Here is a 27219-nt window from a genome sequence, read left to right as displayed (position 1 = left end):
GGAGTGAATTTGACAAAAAGTCAGCACACCTTGCCACGCGTTGAATATTTTCGAAATCGTAGAAGGAGAAATCATACGGATCAGTGGTGTCTAACGCACGGAATTTCGCTCCTATTTCGAAAGAAAGTTTATTTTTTTGTCAGCGCAATGGAGCGAAGGATTCTTAAAATGTGGTGATAACGTGCGGAGGCAGAGGCCTTTGACAAACAAGACACTATCCAATGTGTGAGCAATAGTCGTTAGAAAAGGAAAAGAATCCAGAACTCGTCGTTCTTCGTGTCAGGTGATACGTTTGACCGACAAGTATCTTACTCGTGAAATAATAAAGAGGAGATAATAAAAGGAAGAAGAGAGAGAGAGAGGGAGAGAGAAAGAAATCCATATAAAAGAGACGGATAAAGAAATAAAAGTAAACGAAAAACTTAGAAACAAGATGCATTGCAGCCAAGGTGTGGCAATGGTATTCGAAGACGCGTTCGTCGTCTTTTCACGTTTTTTGTCGCTAAAGTCGCGGGGCTGCGCACTTTTGGAAACACATCGGCAGCGCGAAACCACTGGCATCAAGAAACTGTACAACAGCTTCTTCGTAATGTTCTAAGGGAAGGTGGAATTTGGATAATATTCGCCCTCTAGAAGCCTACGAGTAGTCGGGTGATGCGCTTCCGTACGCTTCCGGAGTGTCCAAAGAGCCGGAGCCGAAAAAAAATCAAAGAAACTCGAAATAAACGGATGTGCGCTCGGCGAAGGTGTGCCTTTTGATCGAAGGAAGCAAGAGAGAGAGAGAGAGAGAGAGAGAGAGAGAGAGAGAGAGAGAGAGAGAGAGAGAAAAGGATATACGACTTTGATGAATGTCCGCGACTGTCAAAATTCTTCCTGGTCCCTCATGCGCAAATGTCATATCGATAATCGATTATGTTGATTAGACGAAAGACGGCAAGACGGATTTCTTCATTTTCGTCCGACTTATTCTTTCGAGAACGTTTTCATTTCCTAGAGGATAAGCTAGATAAGATCGAAAATAGTTGGATCTAAATCAGGATATTGCGCTATCGTTGATTAGCATTGAGGCAGCTTAATGGAGCTCCATATAATTATGGATGGCGGTACGGAAACCCTGAACGAGGCTATGTGGTTCGCTGAGACACCATCGCCGCCGTACGAACAATTATCGCCTAATCGTCCAAACAGATGCGATGGAATAGTAGCGCAGCAAGTAAGTAGGAAACTTTAGCACTCGCTAAAGTCCCGTTCCTTTTCGATAACGCAATTTTATTTATTCTCTGACAGGCAGCCACCGGTTATAACGATTCTCGGGATACATTGTGGCAAGATAAGGAGAACGTGCTAAAGAGTTGTTCGGAAGAGGGTGCTGCTCGAATACGTTCGAGCAACGAATCGCCGTGTCACGTGTCCTCGTCTCCCGAGCAAACGGGCAATCCATCTCAGACGAACAATTTGAAACGTCGAAACGCTGCTGGCGAACCGACGATACACACTGTTTCGGAACTCGATAGGAAGCACGCTAGAAGAGACGGTCAGTACGAGAGAGACCGTTTTATCTCTACCATCTAGATCACCTGTTGCTTGCTCAATCGTTGCCGCATGAAAGGCACGACTTCGAAACGTTTACCGTGTTATCTTCTGCGGGTCAATTATCAATTTACGAATGACGACGACTGTGACGTCTTCGCGTCATACCGTTCCGGTTCGCATTAGACATCTCCCCCCCAGCCCGCCCCTATGCTCCTTCTACGCGCGTACATGTGTGTACAGGCGGAAGCCCTATATCGACGCAACCTATTCGTTATATGCGTACACGAGTATCTCCTTTCGCATAATGGAAATTGACATTCTTCCTCGCCTACGCGATTTAACCTAGACGCGGCGAGGAGGGCTGCATCTTTCCGAATCTCGCGATCCTCTTTAAAAAAATAATTATTATATTATTGATTCCTCCAAACTAACGCTCTCTCGTACAATAGCTCATCCAAGTTGTTCGTCATTATCTTAAAGTCGTTGCCATAGATAAATCATCTTAAAGGTCGTGGCCAAACGACCCCGATTGCACTGTCGTAGCCACTGCTATTACGTTTCACGTCTACTTCGTAAATCGAAGTCGTTTCTATGATTGAACGAATCCTCAACTTGGACGTGTCTCATTGATTCTCCTCCGAATTGTAAATTTCTTCCGCAAAGTTAATGAACGTGACGAGAGTCATAGCTCGTTGCAAGTTCGCTTTTGCATCGTTAAAAAAGTAACAACGCGCCGCTTTTTAGTTACAAATCCGACGCCTTTTCGCCCACGTGGTCAATCGTACTGATAACTCTTGCTTCGAGTACATAGTGTATCGAGCAGATTAGTTCACTGTAGAAAGGAGAAAGAGAGAATCCGACGGCAGTATTCTCCAGCGCGATTAAATTCCCTAAGGGTCTGACAATAAGAAGAATAAGCATTTTCTTTTCGCGTGGTGACTTTTATTTTCTCAACGGTGCCAAGTAGAATGAAGTGGAGTGAAGTCGAAAGATCAAGGGTGTCGTATTTCGAAAGTCGACGTTATTCACCGATAACATTAAAAAATCGACGACATTATCCGCCCTCCCAGGATACGAAAGAGAGAATCGGTCTGATGCATCATCAGTATCATGCCAATTGCGGGAACTTTCAAGGCGGTACGAATCGATCCATTTTACTCGGATAGGCGCGTTCCCTCTTCAAATTGCACAATTGCTTTATCTTTTTCTCTTGGTTGCGCATCTAAAAGAAAAGAAAGAAAGAAAGAAAGAAAGAAAAAAAAAAAAAAAAGAAATTCAAGCTTAATCTCTTGCTCGTAGGATCTATCGGAAGCAATGGTTCCACCGGTCAAGGTTGGTCCACACAGGTGGAAGAACTTGCGGAACATCTGGCCGACTTTGACGGATCGTTGTCCGCTCTCGCGGCTTCCGATCTTGCTACAGCCGTCGCCTCCTACAATATGAGGTAAGATGAGTAAAGTTCTTTCATTGAGTTCGAAACTTCGATTAACAGACGAAATTCAAAAACTCGCGCGGATCGTTTCCCTCTCGGTCGGTATATTATCGGTGGACGTTGGAACTGTTCGTCGATAATGTAGATCTCCAACGTAGGAATCAAGCTGAGATCGAATCTCGATTGAACCGTGTGCAGAAGTCGGAACTAAAGTCAAGAGAAAAATCCGGTTCTAACCGGACGCAGTAGTTGGCATTACGTCGTATCGGCGACACAGCCACAAAATTCTAATCATCCTCGGTTATATACTCTCGACGCGTGTGTAGCGTCTATGGAAAATCGTGCGTACGTTAAGAGATAACGAATTTTTTCTAAACAAAGGAATGAGACGACCTTACGAGACGAGAATATATTACTACGTCGTAGACATGTGGAAAATATTTTTTCCGTTCGAAACGTAAACGTTTGTATGCGCGCGGATAGGACACTATATAAATAGTAAGAGCTTCATTCGGTACGCGTCGATAATGTAGTAATTTTTCAAGTTCGCGGAAGCACATCGGTATTTGACTATTGGTCTATGCGCGCGCGCGCGTTCATTCGTCGGGAGGGAGAGAGAGAGAGACAAAAGAAAAGAAAAATAATAATCATTTAGCACTTGAAACTGAATCGCAATCTCTGCTGCATTTATTTACATATATCACGTTATACGCGTTTATCGTTATCGATTCGAAATAGTGCAATGATTATTGGTACGTTCACAAAAATCGTTCGATAAAGTTTGTTATTACTGTATATATATATATATATATATATATATATATATATATATATGTATGTATATTTATGTGTGTATGTATGTAGGAAAAAAGACAACTCGAAGGAAAATCCTCGTCACTTTGCATGGGTTTTTATTTAATAAATCATTAGTCGCGAGATACAGAGAGAGGGAGAGAGAGAGAGAGAGAGAGAGAGAGAGAATAAAGGAGTGCGGTGAATCGAGAACCATCACATCAGTGATCAGCTGACGCGATATAGAATACACGTGGAGAATATTTCCAAACGTCGGATCTTTTCGATAATACGATCGGTTTATTATTAGCTGTCGGATTTCGAGCGATGCAAATCTCATTCGTATCTACAAACATCTTAGAATTACCGCTTCTGTTTACAAAATGCTCATCGAAAGAGCCTGCTAGAAGTGCGAATCGAAAGTAAGGCCTTTCAAAATTGCTATTATCCATTGATTTTCAAGTATTTTTAATAAATACGAAAATAATAAATCAAAAAATACGACAACGCGGTTTCATAACGATTGATAGGAAAAAATGCATCAGTATATAAAACATGGGTAAGTCGAGAAACATTTTTTTTTCTCATCGAGTTTTTGTAACAAAGTTATGCTCGGCGAACGCGCCACTTGCGTTATGTCGAACTTGAGATTTCCTTTGGAATCTTGCGCAAAAAAGCTTTCCGCTATTCGATCAAAGTTTTTTCGTCATTCATTTGTGATAAAAAAAAAACTTTTATAGGTCTGATATCAAAGTCGATGCACCGGTCGAAGAACCGGTGCGTTCTAGTTTCGGCTGACCTTACTCATTCAGTTTTTATCACGTGGATTCCTTTCTCTCTCTCCGTCATCTATAATGCTGTTTATTTATTCCGCTGAACACGAGATAAATACGCAGAAGAATTGTAACACAAAATTGTCTAAGATTACGCGTCGAATTTGTTTAAATTGTCGAGAGATCACAGAGAGAGGGGGGGAGGGGAGAGAACGTATAGTTTATGCGTTAATTATCCGACAATTGAAAAAATACATTAATCACTAGTATTTCTGTAAGACTATCCGTGATATCAACATTCGACTTCGCACCTCGTTCATCACGTGACTCTACTACAAACATGCGCTCGTCGTTTGTATTATTATTAGATTACTATTATAATTTTGTACTCTGCTTCTTTGCTTAAAAAAAAAAAAAAAAAAAAAAAAGTGTTTGACGTTTTCAGCGAAGCTTTACTCGCCTTTCCATCGGTCTTCAAGCAGGAAGCACCGTCACCGGAAAATCAACACAACAGTTCGAAGTAAGTAAGCTTATTGATATTGAAGATAATAAAAGAAAATTTTCAAACGAGAAAGTCAATTAGACGGAGAAAATCGAACGGAATTTACCAGGACGCTCCCCTGCAAAGAGACGAATCGATAAACACTCGATAAATACTTTATGTTCGTCTTTATCATCGTACTTCTGACTTCTTCGGGTCAGAATCTTTAGTCCCACGCCTCGTAGAGAGTTATCTACGTCGAGAGAATGAGTTAACTGTTAGCGTTAAGTATTAGTCGAGCTGGTCATCGTTCCCTCATTGAAGACGTTTTATCCTAAATCTTTGGATAAATATAACACTTCGCGATCCTTTTTATTTTCAAAATATTACATTAAAAGCGATCGCACGAGATATCTCTACGCGATATATTTCTTCCATGATTTATCGAAGACTTCGCCATTTATCTTAAAAGGGGATATCTCTCATTCGATGGCAGATTGCAAGGGATTAACGGATAGGTCATGTGAAACGTGAGAAAGAGGAGTGGGAGGGAGCAATGAAAACTTCCAAATTAGAAGTCTCTTCTTCCACTCTTCTAAATTTATAGTGAGTTGATCAAGGCAAATGTTGCGCTCGACAAGTATTGTAGCAGTGCGTGTTGCAGTTTAAATCACGTGACCCAGAGAGCAATAAACGGGCCAGCTTCGAATAATACGAACGTCGGTACGATCGAAGCGGACAACAACAACAACAACAACAACAACAACAACAACAACAACAACAACAACAACAGCAGCAGCAGCAGCAGCAACAATGGACAGACCGCGGCGGCGAGTCTTCATCAGCTGCTCTACTCGGGTAACGAGGAATATCCGGCGACATCGACCTCAGGAAATCACGTTTCTTCCTCCCAACAAGGAAATGAGTTCAACGAGGATTGTCGGTAGGAAATAAAATGCCAAATGTTAAAGGGAAAATCAAACGATTAAACAACAATCATAGGGAGAAGTTGATGGACAAAGAAAATCTTTTTTTTGTAGCTTCCAATACGTTCTTGCAGCGGCTACGAGCATCGCGACAAAGGTCAACGAGGAAACGCTTACGTATTTAAACCAAGGTCAGTCGTACGAAGTCAAATTGAAGAAACTCGGGGATCTGTCGGCCTATCGCGGAAGGATTTTGAAGGTACTTGGTCATGCGCTTTCCTAGAAAAGAAGGCACCCTACAGGAAAACTTTTATGTTTGGGTAGCGGCATCTTAAAAACGCTTCGGTGATATGTTACGATATTATATAAGCGAGCTCATGCTGATACTCGTGACGACTTTAACGTAGTACTTTCTTCTTTTGTAATAGACGCATATTCGTCGTTTTAATCTTCATCCAGGAAGCCAACTTTGTATACATTAGGGTTTTAGTCGTAAAAATTCTCAGGTAATTGTTCCATTGGTAATGTTCAATGTATAAGGCCGCGCAGAGAAGCGAATTCATCTTGTCACCTCAGCAGACGTGCCATAATACCATACGACCGTAGCGACTCGTTGTCGCGTCAGAGATGACACGTTAAAAGGCGTATGTATCTTTATGATCAAAGTTTCGTCCATACTCGCATGTACAGACGCGTTCCATGGCATGAGCTCCTCGATGTGTCCTCGACGTTCGCAAGATGTGAGTCGCCCAAACGGTACTACAACGCCTCTGAAGGGACATACGACGTTTTTGTTTCAGTCGACGATTCGTATTTGTTTTCACGAGAGGCGCCTCCAATACACCGAGCGAGAACAAATGCTCGCTTGGCAACGTACTAGACCCGGTGAAAGATTACTCGAAGTAGATGTGCCCCTTAGTTATGGTATGGTGGACGTTTGTCAACCATCTCCGTCCAGCAATAGCGTAGAATTTATGTGGGATCCCACCAAGGAGGTTGGCGTTTATATAAAGGTAAAGAATAGGCATAGTGCCGGGATTGATGATGGTGGGGGATGGGAGGGATTGAAGGGGGACATGAGAAAGAAGCTATTAATTCACGTACTCGTCTCGTAGATTTGTTCCTTCTTTGTTCCTCACAGGTTAATTGTATTAGCACGGAGTTTACACCAAAGAAACACGGTGGCGAGAAAGGTGTACCTTTTCGAATTCAAGTCGAAACCCGATTACCCGGCGGACCCCGATTGCATGCCGCATCTTGTCAGGTCAAAGTCTTTAAATTGAAAGGGGCCGATCGTAAACACAAACAAGACAGAGATAAAATTCAACGGCGACCGCCGCACGAACAGGACAAGTATCAGCCTGGTTACGATTGCACTATTTTATCCGACGTAAGATTACTCTTTTTATTAAACACCTAAATCGGCTTAATTCCTAACCGTTATCGCATGCAAATATCATTATCCTCGTACTTACAGATTCCATTAGAAGCATTGTCATCGTCGAATTTGATAGCGCAAAACGGAGCGAGTCCTTACACGTCAACCGAGGCAATGTAAGTAATTATCACCTTAATTCTATCTCTAATAATTGAAACTAAGAAAATATTGTTTGTTCTCGTTAATAAACATGCGATGCGCGTACTTGCGTTTATAAAAAATGAGGCTGACGATGCGGCTCGATCAAGAATCGATTACGAAACAAAAGTCATACATATGCTATTAGCTACGATCAAAGTTTCCGTAATCTTGCATTGACGAAAAAAACGTTATGTCCTTTTCTTTATCTAAATTGCGAAACAATGAGACAACTGCAAATTCGCTCGTACGATAATCACCAGAGAGTCGTTTCGAGGTCCGCGCGATAGCCGACTAATATTCCGATGAAAATAACCTGAAAATTTATAGCATTACCGACAAGACCGATAGACCGCAACCGAAATATACTTAAGTCCTGGCCCTTACGTAACTCTTCCTCCAAACGTAAATATCCGAGCAAACCGAATTTTCTCCCGCATAACTCGCGTAGCTTACAATTTGGATCCACTATCGTCCTATCGATCTTTATCGGAAGTGCGATTAAAGATACGACACGATACGATATAAACGTTTTACCTTTCGCGTTTAACAACCGTTTATCTCTCTCTCTCTCTCTCTCACTCTCTTGGAATCGTTACATTAATAATTACAACGATTGGCTCCTTCCCCCAAACGAAGTGAAAAAAAGTACTGTCAAGAAAAGGTTCAAACGGCATCGTATACAATTTCTATACGTTCCGTTTAGGAATACATAGGACATACAACGTCGTCGTTACAATGGCGATCTTTGAAAAATGTTCAAGAGGCAAACAGCTAATAAACGTCGAGAAGAAAAATACCGTCGTGGTGTAAGGCAGATATAAAACGAAACGGTAGAGTGTGTGTGGGGCGCATTAGAGCGAGGGCGAGAGAGAGAGAGAGAGAGCGCGAGCATGTAGCCGCCCCACCGTCGATGCGCTCGAGCGCGATAAAATACGGTGAATGCGCACGGCGTTGCCGGATCGTCGGGAGTCGATGAAGCCAGTTAGAGAGCAGAGCAGGGACTGAGGAGTAAAACGGAAGGAAGGTGGAGGTTACCGACGGACCAAGAACTAACAGTTCGTAACCGTGGCTAATAAACTGGCTCGAACTGGCGCGAGCCGGCATCTGGTGGAGCCGGCAGCGACGCAGCGTTGCTACATAGAAAGGAGGGATGTGGAGGAAAAGCGAGCGAGCGAGAGAAAGAGAGAGAGAGAGAGAGAGAGAGAGAGAGAGAGAGATTGCACCGACGACAAATAAATTCAGAACGTCGTACGATCAACGCGTTATCGTCGTCGGTCTGCTCTGTTTAGGATTTTCTTCATATCCTTTTTTTTAGCTTGTAACTTTGCGAGCAGGTTAGCCATCTCCTTTTTTGCGAATCCTTTGTCACGAAATCCGAGTCTCTCTCTTCTCGGTGGTATAAGAGAGACGTTTCTATAGTTGGGCGGCTCTGGATTAGCGCCCGAGAACGAGATATCTGTCGTGTAAGAGAAAGATCAAAGAAGAATAGCAAACATGATCTATCGTTGAGAGAGTTTCACAGGAAATCAATGTACCATTGGTATCCGTGCATACGGACCGCAAGTGCTCGACGAAGTTTAACGGCGTGTTATAACCGCTGTCGACGACCTTGAAGCAAACCCATCGACGGATTTCTATCGTCCGTCGTCGGGAGTTTCCTCGAGGTTTTTCTTTAATCGTTCTCAAGTTTATTTCAAGTTTATTCGAGTCATTTTGTTGTCTTCTGCAGTATCGTGCAACGAAGAGAATCGAAAGAATTTTCGCGAGTGATCGTGCGCAGAGTGTAAAGTCTCTTACGTAAGCGAACGAAACGGTACGGAGATTCGAAAAGAGAGAGAAAAAAAAATCAAGGAAAAAAGAAAAACATTTCGTGCGTGCCTGTGTGCGTGTGTGCGTGCGTCGTACGTCATACGTGTGCGGTTCGACGGTTCGTCAAAGGCGACGCCGACTTACAATAATAGTTTTGTTTTCGTTAAGCTCGGAGCTTCTTCTTACGTCGCTCTATCGAAAGGAAAAAACAAATATTAAAAGAAGCTTTTCGTCGGAAGGAGAGTCAATAGCGGCTCGCGAATCGGTGGCGATCGTCGTCCTCTGAGAAAAAGAAGAAACGTTCAGGCCGTTGGAATGCTCCCGTTTGTCGTTTCAGCGGCACGATCACCGCTATCGTCCATAGGATCGTTCGACTTTACTTTCGTTCCACGGGTCAATGTCGATCTTTCGCCAACTCTCGCTATCGTAGATCGAAAAATTCTCTTCCTCTCGCGGGAAATCGTGATTATCGGTAACGAGCGATCGTTGCCATCGCGACATGATCGTCGTTTGAGATGACGAGCGGCCTGACCGCCGCAAAGCCTAAGCCAGGGCGGTTAAAAACGCTCCTCATTTGATATATCGATAGAGGACCCTCGCTCTTGTATGGCGGAATTAATTGGAATCAAACGGAACGCGAACAACGAGGAGAGGATCGTTCGGAGAATGGACGATCGATAAAGAAAATACCACCGAGAGAGAGAGAGAGAGAGAGAGAGAGAGAGAGAGACCAGAAGCGAAGCGTAAAGAAAATCTTATCCGAAGATATAGAAAAATTCCTCTCTCTGGAGTTTTGATAAAGAAGAGCAGGAGGAGGTAGGTGGGGGTGGAGAAAGAGACGAGGAGCAACGAGTGATATTTTGACAAATAGGAAACGATCCGACGACGACGAAGGCCAACGAAAAAAAAATCACGCCGGTAAAGACGATACCGGTGATATCTGGTTTGGGGCAAGTATGCGTCAATCTAAAAGCGATCATCCGGCTCAAACCGATCGGGACAACTGCCACGAAAGCTAACACGCTTTTACCTCTTTCCGAAGGGGCCCCTTCTTCTATTTGTTTTTTTTTTTTCTTTTTTCCTTTTCTTTTTTTTTTTCTTTTTTTGCTCGCAATGGACAAACGTCCGAGACATTGCGAGAAATAAAATTAAACAATTCAATAGGTTCGCGTCGTGTTCGCTCGATAAAGAAGATTTTCGAGCGAACGAGATACATATTACATATTTCCTCGAATTCGATCGTTTGGAAATAGTCGTCGAGATATCGCGAAATGTCCAAGAGCTTCTCAAATTGGGACTTGAAGAGTTGCTGGACCGTTCGAACGTCGCGTAATCCTAGGGAAGAATCTTCTTCTACGGCATTGATTTTCGAACATGAGGTTACCGTTAAAGGTGGCGGTCCATTAGGAATAGAAATAATAGCCAAATTCATACACGCTCTTATTGACGGTCGAGCTAGAAGGAATCATCTTTTTCGAGGAGGATTGATGAGTCTTACTTTAAAAAGATGTCGGAACGACTCGAAGAGGATCGCTACGAGCAAGGCGTCCAAGTTAATCTTTCGCCTGAAAACACCTACCGTGTAAGACTAGAGAATAATATATATTTAGGGATTTCGTTTTAACTATTTCTAATTGTAAGCCACTTGTCTTTCTCCCCTTTCCCTCCTCCCCACCATACCTTTCCTCCCTTCGCCTTTTTGCATGACTCTACGTGGGTGTACAAAATGCGTTATGGTCGTTTCGCTTTAATTGTTCCCAATAAAGTTAATTTGTCTGAAACGTGATATTATAAATCTCTCTCTCTCTCTCTCTCTCTGTCTCTCTCTCCTTCACAAACACACACACGCACTCGTTCACTCCCGTTTATCGCTCTAATTGTGATCGTATAAATAGAAATAGAGAGAAGGCGCGTTTCCAGTCGCGTCTATATAATCGTATACTTTCGCATCTTTTTCTAGATCACCACAAAGCCGAGCGAGCGTAGGTGGCAACGTTTCGCCCATTAGAGCACCCTCGGCCCTATCGGTTTCCGCTTCCGGAGTCGTACCCTTGGTATCGGTGCCGGATGCTGCGAAAGAAAACGTAGGAACGGCACCGGCTCTTCCATCGCCCGCAGCCATCTTACCGGATCAATCTTGCATCGTTGAAACCGACAACGTTGGTTTCTCGAGGAGAAACGCTAATTCCCCGAAACAATTGGAATCTATGAAAATCGTAATTGCGTTTTCTTTAATGAAAAAAAAGCATTTGTTTTCGATATCTTCTTCGAATGTATTTATCGATTTTTTCATATTCCGATTGTACAGGGAACGTCTTACTTCACCGAATTGGCACCGGACGCTAATACAGCGCAAACGAGCGCGTGGCTTCGAGCGGGCCGATTCAATGCTTTCGAGTCGACCTTCGCAAGTTTCTCAGCTTCTGACATTTTACGGCTCTCCAGAGACGACTTGATACAAATCTGCGGTCTCGCCGATGGAATACGATTGTTCAATGCTCTGCACTCGAAGGCACCGACGCCGAAACTCACGCTCTATTTCTCCTTGGAAAGTAACGGCTCGCTCTGGAGAGTCGCTTATCTCGATCATTTGACCAGCAACGCGCTAACGAACAAATTAACGAGTACTTTGTGCCTATCGCAGGATCGTTTACACTCGGTGCTTTTCCTCGGTCCTCAAGGAATTCACGTTTTGGTTACCGACGAATTGGTTGCTAATATGAAGGACGAAAGCATGTACTACGTGGAAACTATCAAAGGTAAATACGACCAATCCATCTACGAGATCAAACTTTATTCCTTCGAATCGATTGTTTCTTTTTTACTTTCCACCCCCCCCCCCTCCCCTTTTCTTTTTTGTTTTATAGATACGGCCAGCGAACGGTACAAATTACTCTTGAAATCATCCTCACGCTGAACACCGACGGGTAACTACTCCGTTAGTATGGGCATCGATTTTGAAAATCTTTATGAGAAGATAATCGAACGAGGAAGAGCACGATGATGCGCGATGATACTCCGATACTTTACTCTTTGTGCAATATCGTTTATATAGATATGTGATAAATGTGCATCGTTATGGAAGAAAAACGAGGAAACGATTCAAGCGAGTTAATCGGCAAATTAACATTCTAACTAATTAAAGATAATGCACGAAAGGGAGTCATCTATTTAACTTATCAATTTGTAGGCGCATACGTTTGTATTTATGACATAGACGGTATCGATCATCTTTTTTATACGATAATAACAAATTCTCGTCGTATGGTATATATATATATATATTGATTTCTAATATTTCGCATTATAAATCACTTATATTTTTGACAATAATAGCGACAATACCGAAAGAAATGTTCGAGTGTTACGAGCGAATTTGTTTTTTGCCATATTAATTTAAATCTATTTGAGTAATATCGATTTATGTATACATGGTGCGAGTTAAGAAATGGTCTGGTAATGGATAGTCTCGTCAAATTTGTTACGTTATTTTATTTCATCTCTTATGAGAAAAATTAAATTTATTATTAAAAATAAATATCTTTATTGCGTTATGATATTAAATATAACCGTTGTTTTTCTTCTTTTGTTATTCATCAGTAAACTGTTGTTGTATAGGTAGATATTGACTTTTTAAAAGCATCACAGATTTTGAATACCAAATGACTAATATTTACGTAATAAAAAAGAAAAAAAACCTCATAGTTATTAACGTCGTAAAAGTTATTTTATTATCGTGTTTGTTTGATTGATATAACTGGAAAATGAATGGAGCGAAATGTGAAATGTCAAATTCATAAATTTGTTCGTTCTTTCGCAACCAATGGAAAATATTTATTAAAGCGGCACAATCGATTCGCGTTAGGTGCCTTAATTGTTCTGCCAAGCATAATTCCAAATGCTTCCAAGGAGTGGTATTAAGTATGCAAATTGTACAAATTTGATCGGTCTTAGCTACGTCTGGTTTCACGGATAAACTTACCAAGTATTATAACCTTCCTGTTATTTGTTATGTCGTAAGAGTTTATACAAATTATAATTGTTAATAGGATAAAACAAATTATAAGCATACGCATATAATGATATGTTGTTATATATTTACAATGAAGCGTACCTGTGCGTCGAACGGCAGCTATATTTAGTGTCGTTTTCATCGTTTGACATGATTATATCTCCAGTAATTTACATTGATACGTACAACTAAAGATATATAATAAGAAAGCGATAAATGTGCTGAAAAAGCAATTAATGTCTGTCTACCTTTACATATATCGCGCGATTATAAATCAGCTATTTTTTCACTATCGTATGTTACGTGCCGCGTATAATTATTATTAGCTATTGATAATTTTGACTATAAAATTTGTTACTGATATAATATGCATCATATATCCGTTTAATACGTACATTTTCAAAGTCTTCGCGAAAGGAAATAACAAATCGGCATGTAAAGGTAGCGTGATAACGTGTCGTCTCTATAGAAATGAAACTTAAATTTTGTAAGATTACTTTTAAATCTGACGAGGAACACTGTGTACGCTCATAAATCCATGCGCGTCGATATACAAATTATATTAAGTATTGTGTATTTTGTGTGCGTGTGTGTGTGTGCGTGCGTGCCTGTGCTGTGTATACGTAGTCTCGCAATTTGCGTACAATCAGTCTGAATAAGCATAATAAATATTTTTCAATGAAATCGTAAGAGACATTTTAGCATCATATCATCTTTAGGCGATAACGACGACGACTCGAAACTTCTCAGGAAGGATTAAAAAACCTTAATATATATACATATATATATATATATATATTCATAAATATATTACTTTATTTAACAAAACGTAATATTGACAATAAAATCTCAATTGACTTCATCATTTGACACGTGAGACCGTAGATGATTGCTTACGTAAAGCAACGTAACAGCTCATTTTTATTATAAATTGTCACTTTTATTCGGTGGAAATTAGGATTTTGTACTCTCTCGTTTCAGTCAACTCGTCTCGTCGTTGGATTCGAAGATCCTCGACTACTTTTTCTTCTTCAACTGTTTGTTCTTCTTTTTCTCCTCTCTCTTTTGTTCGCGCTCCCTCAAGCATTTGAAAAGTTTATAAACGAAGAATACTGAAAATATACGATTTTAATCAACAAATTTCGTACAGCGTTCGAGTTCGCTTAAACGAATATGATTATATACAGTGCAAAGAATTATGAAAGCGTCAAAAAGAATAATATGAAATTGGAAGATATTTGTCTATATGGTTGTGGATTACGTATATGAGTTCCAGTTTCATAATCACTAGCTCGGTATATTGTCGTACCTAATACAAAAAATATTAGGAATATCGCCAAAAAATAAAAAACGTTAGATCGCATCAATAAGGAAAACGAAGCGGGTGAATTCCAATCGCTAAAGATCTCTTTAACAAATACTTTAACTTCCTTCATAAAACTTTCCTTATCCTTATCTTCTAGATGTTTCAATCGAAGAAGAATTTCGATCAACTTTTCTTCTTGCTTTTTAGAAAGTGCACCGATATTACGCAAATTTTCTAAAATACTTTCAGCCATCTCGAATAATTGGTCTAATGCTATGAAAAGAAACAAAATGGAACTACAGATGATAATCGATTGGATTTTTGGATAGCGCTTCGAGTGGACGATTAGATAATAAACGATATCGGGATAGTTGAGCTCGATACCTGGGAACAGATTTAACGGGCTAAGGTCAATGATTTAAATCAAATGCCTGCGCAATCATCGAAAAAATGCAAAGGCAAGCGAATTAGCTCGAACCAACGAGGATCAAATTCAAAGTCTAAGGATAATGAGTCAATTTCTTTGTTTCACGTTCTCGATATTTACCAAAAATGAGAGTCACGACGGCGAGCAAGGACAACAAAATGAAGGTCTGATTGATGAGATTGCGAGTGGGCACTTGTGTTGTACGTTCGAGGCACGACCTTGAATAACCTTCATCAAATCTTCCTTCAAGTTGGCCCTTTCTTCCTCAGACATGTCGACCTACGAGTCGAGTATCTCATGCAGGTGTTGGATGTTAAGCAGTGATCCATTGAAATTGGTTCTCTAACTTTTCTCCGCATCGCCAATACTTTCCTATACAATTTTGTCAGCGGTGTAAGCGTTAACGAACATCTTAAGCCCATTCACAATCGACAAGGCCATATCTTAATCGAACACCAACGATTAATATGCCGAATGTTTTAAAGAATTATCTTTGCATAACAAGTTCTTCATAAACATTTATTTTTATCGCACAAGTTCCATCGAAAATTGCATATGAGAGAGCGCAAGCTCTCTGTCGGTAAGCATATGCTTTTAAAAAAACGAAACGTTCTACCACACTGATGAGAGGAAATTGTTTGCACTTTACGATTAGTAGAATTTCGGATAGCAGATGCCAACGTGGCTTCTAACGACGCGTGCCTCAACCTCGCCAGAACGACTTGACATTTTCCAAGGTACAGATAAAGAGGAGACTCTCTGAATATAGTCTGTCTTCCTCTCCTCTCCACTCTCACCCCTCGTTTATGAGCGTGTATATGAGAAAAAAAATATTGGCAGACAGAGAAAAAGATAAAGATAGGAAGGATCCCTTATCACGGCTGCTGAGCGACTCATCAAATTGACCTTTCTCTCGATACCGTCTATTAGCCGGCTGTTTTATAAAAATAAAATAAGCTTGTGTTATATAAATTTCATAATATAATAAAGTGATGAGAGAGAGAGAGAGAGAGAGAGAGAGCATCGCTCGACTATCCATTGAACTTAAATTTCTTATATAAAAAAGAAAAAATAGATGTGCGATTAAATTAGTCAAAAAATATTTGCCAGTTACATTCGATAGCTGTTTATCCATCTGAAAGCACGTCTTTTTAACAGCTGTTCAAATTTCTCCTCTCATTAAATATTTTAAAATGTGTATCATAACGTGCTAGGAATAGCCTTTAATGGTACCTTCATAGTCCAATTCGAAGATCCAGCTAAACAAATTATCGAAAATTTGTTTAACGATGGAAATGTATTTTTTTTCCTTCTTCTTTTTTTCAAATCACCCGAGGGAATAAATCGAACGGAGAGAGATAAGCAGCCAATCGTCGACTTTTTACGTTTCGCGTTTCCTTGCGGGATGAAAACAAAGCTAAATCTTCTCAAAGATCGAAATAACAATTAGAGAAATAACGAGTTAGAGATGACGGATCAACGAACGCGTTCGACACGTAAAAACCATATGTTCTTTCTTTCATGGTAAGATCGAAGAAAGAAAAGGAAATAAAAAGGGAGAGAAAAAGGTATAGGATATATCGAGTTTCAAAACGAATAAGAATTCTTACCGGAAAGACCGACGACTATTATCGTTGGAAGAACGAAGACGACGTTGTTGAAGCCGTGTTGATACGGCGTGTCAGGTCCACTGAGATCCACCATACTTTTGCTTCCTTTCTCTTTCGGATAAATGAGAATCTTCAGGAATATTTCATCGCACTCGCGGCGGTACTTGGCGAGAACAGGTGTCACCGCGACGCCATCTGCGGAACGACGAAGAAAATGAGAATGCGTCTCGTTTTCGTTTCACGTTGTTTATCCTTTGCCAATCCTTTCTTCTCTATATACTACAACTGTACAGTATATTATACTTACTTTACTTTACGTCTTTATATCTATGAATATGTACATATAAAAGATGCCAGATGGAAAAACAATGAAAAGACGAGAGGAGTTTAATCGATGTATTTCTCAAATTCACGAACAAAAGTATCGATCTCTTGTCGCTCTCGACGACAGCGCAATAGACGATATCTACCTCTACTGAAGAATTTCAACTTCTTTCTCTGTCCTTTTACAAATAACAAGAATTGCCATTATCAATATTAATGATGTTCGTTGGAAAGTAAAGAACGATAGAGAGATGAAATATCAATACAATAAATTTGTATTGTTCTATTCATCGATAACGTAATACTAGTTAAGTTCAAATTTCCCGGTCCTTTTTCATAAAATGAAGAAGCTACTATATTAGTCAGTTTAGCGTTTATAATTAAGCAATAAGAAAAAGATTATAAGGTAATCGGTAAAGTTTTTCAAGTTGAATTTCGTCGAGATAATTTAATTCATCAAATGTACGCATTTAAAAATGGAGATGAAGGAATGAAAGAAAAATTTTGGCCGACAATGAATAACCGCCTCTAAGCGACCCCAGTAAATCTTAGTACAATCAAGTTTAACGTACAAACGCTAACACGTCGGTCATAAAGCGTCGAAGGAAGCATAACGGTCTCAACATGGCTTCTGTGAATGGTGGAAGCGTTTTGAAATTCGCCAAATTATCAGAAAAAGCATTTGCACCTACGAAAGGTTCAGCATTAGCGGCTGGATACGATTTACGAAGGTAGGAATTATTTTTCTCAGTGATAAATTCAACGAATCATTTTGAATTATTTGTTATACTTAGTGCTTATGAGTGCGTTGTACCGGCTCGAGACAGGAGTTTGGTGAAAACTGATATACAAGTACAGGTTCCTCCTGGCACTTATGGCAGAATAGCTCCAAGGTCTGGTTTAGCATTGAAAAATTTCATAGATGTTGGCGCAGGCGTCATTGATGCGGACTATCGGTATATACTTTTTTTATCCTTTTTCAAATAATCATAATACGAATAATATGAATTGGCCCTCCTCTCTTAACCTGCAAAATACTATGCTTGCAGTGGAAATCTTCAAATATTAATCTTCAATCATAGCGACAATGAATTTAAAATAGCACCTGGAGACCGCATCGCTCAATTAATTTGTGAGAAAATAGAATATCCTGAATTAAAAGAATTGGATACTTTGGATGAAACGACAAGAGGCGCTGATGGATTTGGTTCTACAGGGAAAAATTGAGATAATAATGAAGGAAAGTAAAAAGGTTTATAACCTTTGACAACGCTGATTAGAAACTAGAATTTAAAGAAAGTACAATATTTTTCTATTACTATGTCAAGTTTATTCCATCTTAAGTTTTTTTACCGTTTTTATAAGACATTCATGTACGATATAATGAAATAATATACACATTTGTCACATCCAAATTCTTTACAAAAATATATTTCATAACCCATCTATTTTTTACGAATTAAAAGATCTCAAACAGAGGAAAGCTATCTTTATATCTTTGATACGGTTACAAGCCCTGTATATAACGTAGGCGTTCTTACCAGTTTTTGAATGTTTTTAAACTCTTCGTGCTTTGCATCTTTTAATAATTTAAAAATAACAGTCTCTGAAGTGGATATGTGACATCCTATTGCTTGCATCCTCTATAAAAGCGCGTCGTTTCATTAATATCTTTTAATAGATTTTAAATAAATCGCTTATCTCACAATCGATTACCTTCAGTGCTAATAATCTATCTTCTTGCGTGCGAGATGTACAACAATCTGCCACGGTATGAACCTCGTATCCACTCATTTTCAAATCAATCGCCGTATTCTCAACGCAAACATGAGTTTCAATTCCGATAAGTATTATGGACTCAGGACGGGTTCCGCAACAAATATTGGAAAGTGCTTCGTTGACCTATGAGAAAATATCATATACTTAACATTGCAAATAATGAAATAATTAAGAAGTTATGGTACAAGCTGAGCCTCGGAGAATTAATTACTTACGTCAGCGGTACACATACTAAATTGAGTTTTCTCAAAAGGACCTTTAGCGCAAGATATATCTAGTTGTGGTACAGTTTTGCCCAAAGCTTTTGGATTTTGTTCCGTCACAATCATTGGAACTTTTAAAAGTTTCATGGAATTTACCTAAACGATAATATGCATGTATAATTTATATTTTATACGCGATACAATAGGAACGTAACCTCAAACTTTATAACTTTCTTATATAATTCAACTGTTATCAAGCATATACGCTTAAATATGTTAACGTTATAATATACGATAACTTTTGAGAAAATTACCAATTTTACAGAATTTTCAAGAACTTTATCAAATTCGAACATAGCTTTTGCGAATCTTTCTTGAAAGTCACATATAAATAATACAGTTTTTCCATTTTTAAGAATTGCCTTTGCTGCATTTATTGCCATTATTTCAACAAAATTTATGGAAAGAGGGTTAGGAACGGTTTGATGCACTAGCACATACGACGCCAGTGGAGTTTATCGAGCGAAAGACATGCGAACAGTACCTCTCATCGAAATATCAGATGACGACAGAAGTATTAAAGAAATTCAATGTTTGTATAATGCAGTTTGGCCTGTCGACGGTTAGATGGCGAAACTTGTACTCCGTCTACAATCGTGGAAAGGGATAGAGCGTTTCGACGGGCCGGGCGGGGGGGTGCGGAAAGAAAACTTACGGACTCCATTGCCATTGTCTTCCTATATAATTGTAAAACTCCATTTTCCCCAATGAATTTTAATCCAAAGATATCGTTGGATAGAAATTTTCAAGTCGCAAGACAGTAATATAAATAATAAGGATGTCGTTCACATTTGGCGAATCAGTTTTTTTCTTTCCCCCGAAAATCGGCCAAATCGTGCAATTCATAGTTGCGATTATTTTCAATTTATTTAAACGATCTCTAACGTTTTCACGACTACCAATGTAATATAATTATAATTAATATTCGAACGATGGTGTATTCGTTGTAAAAGTTACACAGCCATTGAGAAACGTTGAAATGCGAAATAATTTTAATCCGACATATTCGAGTAGATGTCAATTTTGAGCGGCAACCCGCGGTGAGAAGCGAATATTACTTACCCGATTTAAGGTCTTTGCAATATCATTGTATGTCATGTAGTCGCATTTCACATTTTTATATTTCTATAAATTCTGATTATTTTTGCGGCATCGTACGTAACGCGCTTCGTACATTGTACTGGATGATGTACATTACGTCGAAACTAATATCGTCCTAATGGGTACTACGACATATATGTAGGTCATAATAAAAAATTAAATGTCTATCTGCTTGCGGTATCAAAATGTATTTAATAATACAAATATATATGATACAGAGCGTGAAGAAGCTTTCGTGAGAAGCTTTCTAATGTAAAATAAAAACGTCCGCGTGGCCGATTTTCCAAAGTACTTGGCGATTTCATTTCAGATGGCGACGAGCCAGTTATCTGTAATAAATAACAATTAATATACACATATATATGTCAAAGAAGAATAATTATAATTCACTTTGGCAAGTCACAATTGGCAGTTCGAAAAATGAACAGAGTCGTAAGTTTTTTTAAGTTGCACTATCGCGCTTATTCGTTTACCGTAACATTAATAAAACTTTATGTTATTACTGGAAACATTTACGTATACACATCTAAAAATACATAGCGTTGAAGGGCGTATCTTATCGATAGTCAAAGTGGATAATAGAATATGTCAGTGCTTTTACGACTGAATTTTCTAAGAAAGAGAGGTAATGAATTCAATCGTGATAGATGTATAGTAACGCATACACTCATTTATTATTTATTATTATTATATATTTAGATTATACGTAGCTTATTGTTTTTGTTCTTTTTTTCTTTTATTTCTATACTTTGTAGCAACAGCAAATATACTATAGTTCGATCGCAGAGATAAATATAATCTTTGGTCTACTGCAGATGTATCATTCATGCCGTAATATCGGATATTACCGTGAAATAATGAGCCCCATATTCATCATTGGTAGATCGTAATCAAGAAAAGAGGCTCATTAATTATTCCGGAATAATAGTCTCCTTGGTGAAGTTAAACGCGTTCGCTTAATAAACCGAAAAATTTGGAAACAGTCAATTTCATTTCGAAAAGGTTTCTCTTTCAAAATCGACCGATCGTAGATTACGTTACGCTTTTCTTTGATCATGTTGCCTAAACATGATCAAAATAAATTTTTAAAGAATCCAACTCTCTCTCTCTCTCAATCACTTGTTCTTCTTTCGTCCAAGCACCGCGTCGTATTCTCTTTTCGATTAATATCAGCAAGATACGTCGCACTGCATCCATCCATTTCTTACGCTGCATTAAATGCCACCACGACTGTTAGGCACGTGATAAATGCAATGAACACCAGCTATTGGATGTCAAACAATAGTCAATTGTAAAATTCAGAAGCGAAAATACATGGGTCATTATTAGGAATTATTTCATTACGAGAATCCCATTTAAAGGTGGTGCAGGATCTGAAAGTTGTAAATACGTTCCTGTCCTGATCACGTAGATTTGTTTATTTCTACTGACTCGACTCGTTGAACGGAGTATAGTAGAATAATACGCGAAAAGAGTGAACGATAACAAGCGATACATATGAATATGGATAAGAGAAACATTTGGCCTAATAAAGGTTCAGGGACAACGCTAGAGTTCCCGGTTGGTCGTTTATCGGATATATACTTTTTTCAAGTTACGCACGAGTCCTTTCACTGCGTTTCAAAAATACCAAGCTTTTTCACGATCCAGTATGCAATTAAAAAATTATTCCACGTTAGATTACACTTTATAAGAGATTTCAAAAAGTCGAATCTCTTTTATACGTATGTTTCTTCGATATTATATATTTTATTCGAGCTACATTGATTTTATCGTGTGCAAAGATCAAAGGATAAGAATTAAACTGAGCGATATAGGTAGAGCAAAGGAAAAGCAAACAGTTTAAGTAGGGAATTATAATTATAATCGTACCGACACGAGAGGAAATAAAAAATGTCATACCGCCTTGAAAGTGAAAAGAAAAAAAGAAGCACGATGCTAAATAGAAAACGAACGACGAAGCGTTTTTTATCGTTTCTCTTTAATAAAAAGAGGAGAACGCAAGAGTAATATACATTTCTATCGATAAAGCAAGGAAGGTCGCATTATACTCGCATAAATTCTCACGGATCGATCGATTGGATATATTCGAGAACATCCTATAGAAGAAAATGGATATTTACGAAGGGTTGGACGCGCGGTTGATAAAAGATAAGAGACAAGTAGTAGAACCGGAAAAAAATATTGCAAACATCGTTTAATTCATGGTTTAACTTACCTTCCAAAATTAACCTTAATATATACAATACAATATACGTATGTTTTTGGAAGCAAAATGAACGAGAGAGAGAAAGAGAGAGCTACTGTTCGTCTAGCTATTAAACGGAAAAAGTCAATCGCATTGTTTCGATCGATCGTAGTCGATTGGTACGACGATTAAAAAGAATAACGAAATTTTAATTGGTCTTGGAATTGGCGAGCTTGGATAGGAACGTTCGCGCCTTGAAGAATATTGGTAAGTAATCGATGTCGTTGGATATCATTGATATTACTTTAATGCAATGTCTCGTCCTCGTTCCGCTTGCTTTCTCTCTCTCTCTCTCTCTCTCTCTCTCTCTCTCTATTCCCTTTACACCTTATTTTTTCATCCGTGCAATAGGCTTTATTAATAGTACGATAACGCGCGTCGGCCTTATAAACGCTCGCTGGTGTGTGGAAAGAAAGAGAGGAAGGAAGGAAGAAAGAGAGAGAGAGAGAGAGAGAGAGAGAAAGAGAGAGAAATGTTAACCGAGCAAGTGGTGGGGAAAAGCGAGATGTGACGATGGAAGGAGAACGCGCAGTCGCAGTTTCACGACATACCAGGCGCGAGTCGGACGTATTAAGAGGGATTAATCGAGAGTACATACATACATTGCCGAGCGAGACGCAGTGACGGAAAGAATGTTAAAGATCGTCGTTAGCGTATAAAACGCACGAGCTAGTCGAATTTCGGCCGAAGCTAAGTGAAAGTAGATTAAAGACGACGACGATGACGACGACGAGGATGCTTGTTCGAAACGAATACGAGTAGCTATGACGTAGCTCGCGACAAACAAACAAACAAACAAAAAAAGAAATCGATCGCAAACCCGATTGAAGTGCGTATAAGAGTACCTTGAGAAGAGAGAACAACGAGGATTTCGAATTTTCTCGAGTTTGTAAACAGAGAATGGCCGTGGAACCTCGTGTCACTGGAAACACCAAACCCCTGGTGCCGCTCTTCATAAAGGCAACAGACTGCGTTTATACGAGCTGCTATTGGTGAGAAGAAAGACGTTAATTAGACGTATTATCATTTGTCTTGATACGCGGAGGCGAGATCGATTTGAAGAAATAAATGTGTCGTATTGCGGCATATCCCGCGCCTGGATCGATACGCGTTGCGGTGGTGGAACGAACGTCGCTGATACGAAGCGCCGCCATTATCGAGGAAACGAGAGAGAGAGATAGATACCGTGCTACCAATCACGAACGCCCACAGGAAGCTATTCAAAAATTCGCGCTTCGCCGACAATTCGATCATTGGCCTAGACGCATTTATTTTTCTCTCTTTCTAATTCCCTCCTTTCCCCCCCCCCCCCCCCCCCACCCCGCCGTATGCCTAATACGTTACCCTACGCACGGTAACGTTTTATTTACGTCTTGTCCTTTTCGTTAATGCTTTCGAAGTGAGGAATTGCTCTATCCGTAAATCGTTCGGCCCTTCTTGATTATCTTTTTTCGATTTTAAAATGTATATCTGATAAATCTAAAGGTTAATTATTATCGCGCGCACGCGAAAACGCTGGTATAGGTTATTTATTATTTTTATGGCGTTTACGTGCGATATTTTCATGATCATTTTCAGCGAAGAAAATGTATGGAAGCTGTGCCAGGACGTCGCTACCAAACACGGATCGGAATTACAACATTGTCACGTTGCTTTTATAAGCAATTCTCGACGTAGCGTTCCACTTTGGCGTCAACGAGCTGGCAAAGACGAGGACAAGCTCGTAGTTTGGGTTAGTTCATTCGATTTATATCGGTTTCGTTGAAAAATAATTTCTTTCATATTTCTTCAGGATTATCACGTTATCCTCATTTACGCGCCCGACGAGAGAGCCGTCGTTTACGATTTGGATAGCGCTTTACCATATCCAACGCACTTTTGGAAATACGCTACGGAAACGTTCAGATCGGACGAGGCCTTGCGACCAGAATATCACAGAAGATTCCGATTGGTTCCCGCCAGTCTTTATTTGCAACAATTTGCCTCGAACCGGCAACACATGAAACGCGAGGACGGCACGTGGATCAAAACGCCGCCCGATTATCCTCCGATTTCAACGCCAAGTACGTATACCTTTTATTTCTCGCAATATTGATTTCGATTACGAATCCGTACGTTACAGCGTGCAAAGACAATTTGGATTCGTTTATCAACATGGACCCGGGTACCGGATTAGGCACCGTCATGAGCCTGAAACAGCTAGTGAACAGATTCTATAGGCCGAACGTTAACACACCGGCATCGCCCTCACCTCAGACGCAAGCAACTCCGACTTAAAAACGAACGACCTCAAGAACGAGTATTTACGCGTACTCGAAGCCTTTTGCTTCCTTTGAGGAAAAAAAAAAAAACAACAAAAAAGGAAAAGAAAGAATTTACAAAATCATTATATCGTGTGGCCTAAGAGAGAGAGAGAGAGAGAGAGAGAGAGAATCGATAGGTGCTCGTCGTACGTCGTATCTACGACTCTCTTCCCGTCGAGGGATTCGATACACCTTTCGAAATACTTACCCACAAGCGTCTCGTTGTACATAGGTCGCGCGTCGTCTTGTCTTCTCCTCTTGTGTCCTCTTCTCGTGTCGCAACGCACACGAGCAGAGAAAAGTATATACATATAATGGCGAAACGAGTCGAGTCGCGATACGAGTTCTCGTAGTTCGCGACGATTCTATCGGATATTCGTTCGCTTTGTTGAACATATCGAGGAACGTACGAAATACCCGCAAACTAAGATATTTTTTATTTTATTCCGTTAGTAATAATTTAATAATAATAATAATAATAATAATGATAATTAATGATAACGATTACGCGGATGATCCTCGTTTGTGTTCTCTGCGTTCGTTGAAAGTACGACGGGACACTTTTCTTTTTTATCCACGCGTTTCTCTCCTTCACGGAAAATCAAAATACGAGGTCGCCGTTGTTCGAAAAAAAAGGGAAAAGTAATAGAAGAAGAAGAAGAATATAATTTAATGGCTCCTTTATACGCACACATTTATCAGTGATTTATTCGTCGGTAAGTACTTCTACCATCGTATACTTTAGGAAGGATTCTTCGTAACGTTTCTCCACTCTTTTTCGAGGGTATATTTTTATCTTTCTCTTTCTAAATATCTTTACTCGAGCCTTCTATCCCCGTTCTCTATCGCGCACAATGTTACGACGTTTGACCATGCATCAAAAACTTAAATCGCCTTTTATAAGTGTTCTCGTCTACGGAAAAAAGAGGAAAACGTTTAATGATTATATACATACGCACACACATATATATATACATATATATATGTATATATATATATATATATATATATATATATATATATATATATACAAATGGATGCGCATGTGTGTATAAAAGACGATCTTTCTCACTCAGCTTTACTCTCTATCAGTGGTATTATTATAATTATTGTGTCAAAGACTGATGTATTTACGGGAGAATCCCAAACACGAAGAAAATCCCTTTGGTGATATTCGTTGGCGCGTGTTCGTTGCACGAACGCGATTAAAGCGCTTATAATTAATGTGTGATCGATAATGTAAGAAGCAACGTCTTACTCTCTTGCGAGATAATTGTAATTATAAACGATTATTATAATCCTTGTGATACTTTACACTTTCTACTTTGAATACTTACGCTGTACTTATCTACCGTCGTTTGTACTATAAGCCAGAGATTCTTTTAGAATTCTTACGAACCACGTGTTTGCTCGTCGATGAAGATAAACCCGGCATGATATGCAATACATATATGTTGCGTAATATCGGTAGAGATCAAAAACCAAAAAAAGAAAAAAAGAGAGAAAGGGAAGCACCCCGTTCGAATCAACGAATTTATGAATTATGTTTCAAAGCGACACAAATTACCCCTCCCCCGGACAACGAAGGAACTTTAAACAAATATCTCTTGTTTCGCGCTAATCGTTCAATCGATTCGTTTCATTCGAACTTCCTTTTCGATGATTAGAATCTAAAAATGTTGCGACGATTCCGTCGCGATAACGTCGTTTATCTCTATGTAAGATAGGTACATGAATACAATTAATCGGGAAGAGCTTCATCGGCGAACGACAGATTAGGAAAAAGTATTCATTTTCTCGTGTATAACGTAACGTTCGCGAGTCGACAACCTCGAAAGAGTTCGTCCACTCTTTGCCTTCCAAAACTTCTTACTCGCTCGCTTTATTCTCCTTCATTTCGATAATGTCTTTGATCTCTTCGACTCTTTTACATTACATATATACATATATACATATATACATATATATATATATATATATATATATACACATATATATATATATATATATCATGTTACACTACGACCAAACGAGCAGGAAAAAAGCATATCCTGCTTATCGAAGCGTATTTTCGATGTAGTCAAAGGGTATTTGCGATAAAAAAAAAAAGAAAAAAATCGAAAAAAACAACAAAAAAAAAGTAAAACAAAAAAACAACAAAAAAAGGTCATTTCTTTTCTCTTCTTCTTGTTAATAGATACCAAAAGAATTTATTGCCTTTATACGAAATGTCGGGCATCGTGTTACGCACTTCGGTGATGTAGTACCGAGCTCTTTATATAAATTACAATAAAATTGTTACACTTATCAAAACAAACAAGGCGAAAATACAGAAAAAAGATACAATTTCTCTTTATCGTTCATATGGAGCATTGTTATGTATATCAAAAGAAAGATGAATTATTATTGATTAATATTAAATGATAATATATATGTATGTGTGTATATATATATATATATATTATTATTACTATTATTGACACATCATAGTACGCATATACATACATATATCTTGATGCAT

General features: G+C 39.1%; 4 protein-coding genes across 7 annotated transcripts; 2 read left to right on the top strand and 2 right to left on the bottom strand.

The window, feature by feature from the left end:
* The first annotated feature begins 606 nt into the window (after positions 1-606).
* On the top strand, positions 607-14021 carry LOC124432404 (transcription factor CP2). 3 transcript variants are annotated; one of them, XM_046981357.1, is made up of 12 exons: positions 607-1213; positions 1288-1534; positions 2833-2977; positions 4976-5050; positions 5676-5954; positions 6052-6196; positions 6738-6950; positions 7079-7327; positions 7415-7491; positions 11286-11541; positions 11634-12084; positions 12193-14021. In XM_046981357.1, exons 1-12 carry the CDS (start codon positions 1076-1078, stop codon positions 12240-12242), a joined length of 2325 nt encoding a protein of 774 aa, XP_046837313.1. In that variant the 5' UTR covers positions 607-1075; the 3' UTR covers positions 12243-14021. The 3 variants fall into 3 exon arrangements, with proteins under 3 accessions (XP_046837313.1, XP_046837304.1, XP_046837324.1); XM_046981348.1 differs by having other exon boundaries at positions 6714-6950; XM_046981368.1 differs by lacking the exons at positions 607-1213; positions 1288-1534 and adding an exon at positions 2361-2670 and having other exon boundaries at positions 6714-6950.
* Positions 14022-14131: 110 nt separating this feature from the next.
* LOC124432519 lies at positions 14132-17699 on the bottom strand. 2 transcript variants are annotated; one of them, XM_046981545.1, is made up of 3 exons: positions 17577-17699; positions 16681-16875; positions 14132-14449 (listed from the first exon to the last, which is right to left on the bottom strand). In XM_046981545.1, the coding sequence occupies exons 1-3, from the start codon at positions 17614-17616 to the stop codon at positions 14355-14357; spliced, it is 330 nt and encodes a 109-aa protein (XP_046837501.1). In that variant the 5' UTR covers positions 17617-17699; the 3' UTR covers positions 14132-14354. The 2 variants fall into 2 exon arrangements, with proteins under 2 accessions (XP_046837501.1, XP_046837506.1); XM_046981550.1 differs by lacking the exon at positions 14132-14449 and adding an exon at positions 15449-16004.
* On the top strand, positions 17600-27088 carry LOC124432528 (protein N-terminal glutamine amidohydrolase-like). The gene is made up of 5 exons (XM_046981564.1): positions 17600-17735; positions 17799-17960; positions 23974-24127; positions 24188-24458; positions 24518-27088. Exons 1-5 carry the CDS (start codon positions 17629-17631, stop codon positions 24670-24672), a joined length of 849 nt encoding a protein of 282 aa, XP_046837520.1. The 5' UTR covers positions 17600-17628; the 3' UTR covers positions 24673-27088.
* LOC124432505 (isochorismatase domain-containing protein 2-like) lies at positions 18312-19535 on the bottom strand. Its single transcript, XM_046981508.1, has 4 exons — positions 19301-19535; positions 18999-19142; positions 18721-18906; positions 18312-18647 (listed from the first exon to the last, which is right to left on the bottom strand). Exons 1-4 carry the CDS (start codon positions 19427-19429, stop codon positions 18495-18497), a joined length of 612 nt encoding a protein of 203 aa, XP_046837464.1. The 5' UTR covers positions 19430-19535; the 3' UTR covers positions 18312-18494.
* Positions 27089-27219: the final 131 nt, after the last annotated feature.

This window comes from Vespa crabro, chromosome 1, assembly GCF_910589235.1.
Source record: "Vespa crabro chromosome 1, iyVesCrab1.2, whole genome shotgun sequence".
In the NCBI taxonomy this organism is placed as follows: Eukaryota; Metazoa; Arthropoda; class Insecta; order Hymenoptera; family Vespidae; genus Vespa; species Vespa crabro.
Note: the sequence above shows the minus strand (reverse complement) of the source record. Positions and strands in the feature narration are given on the sequence as shown.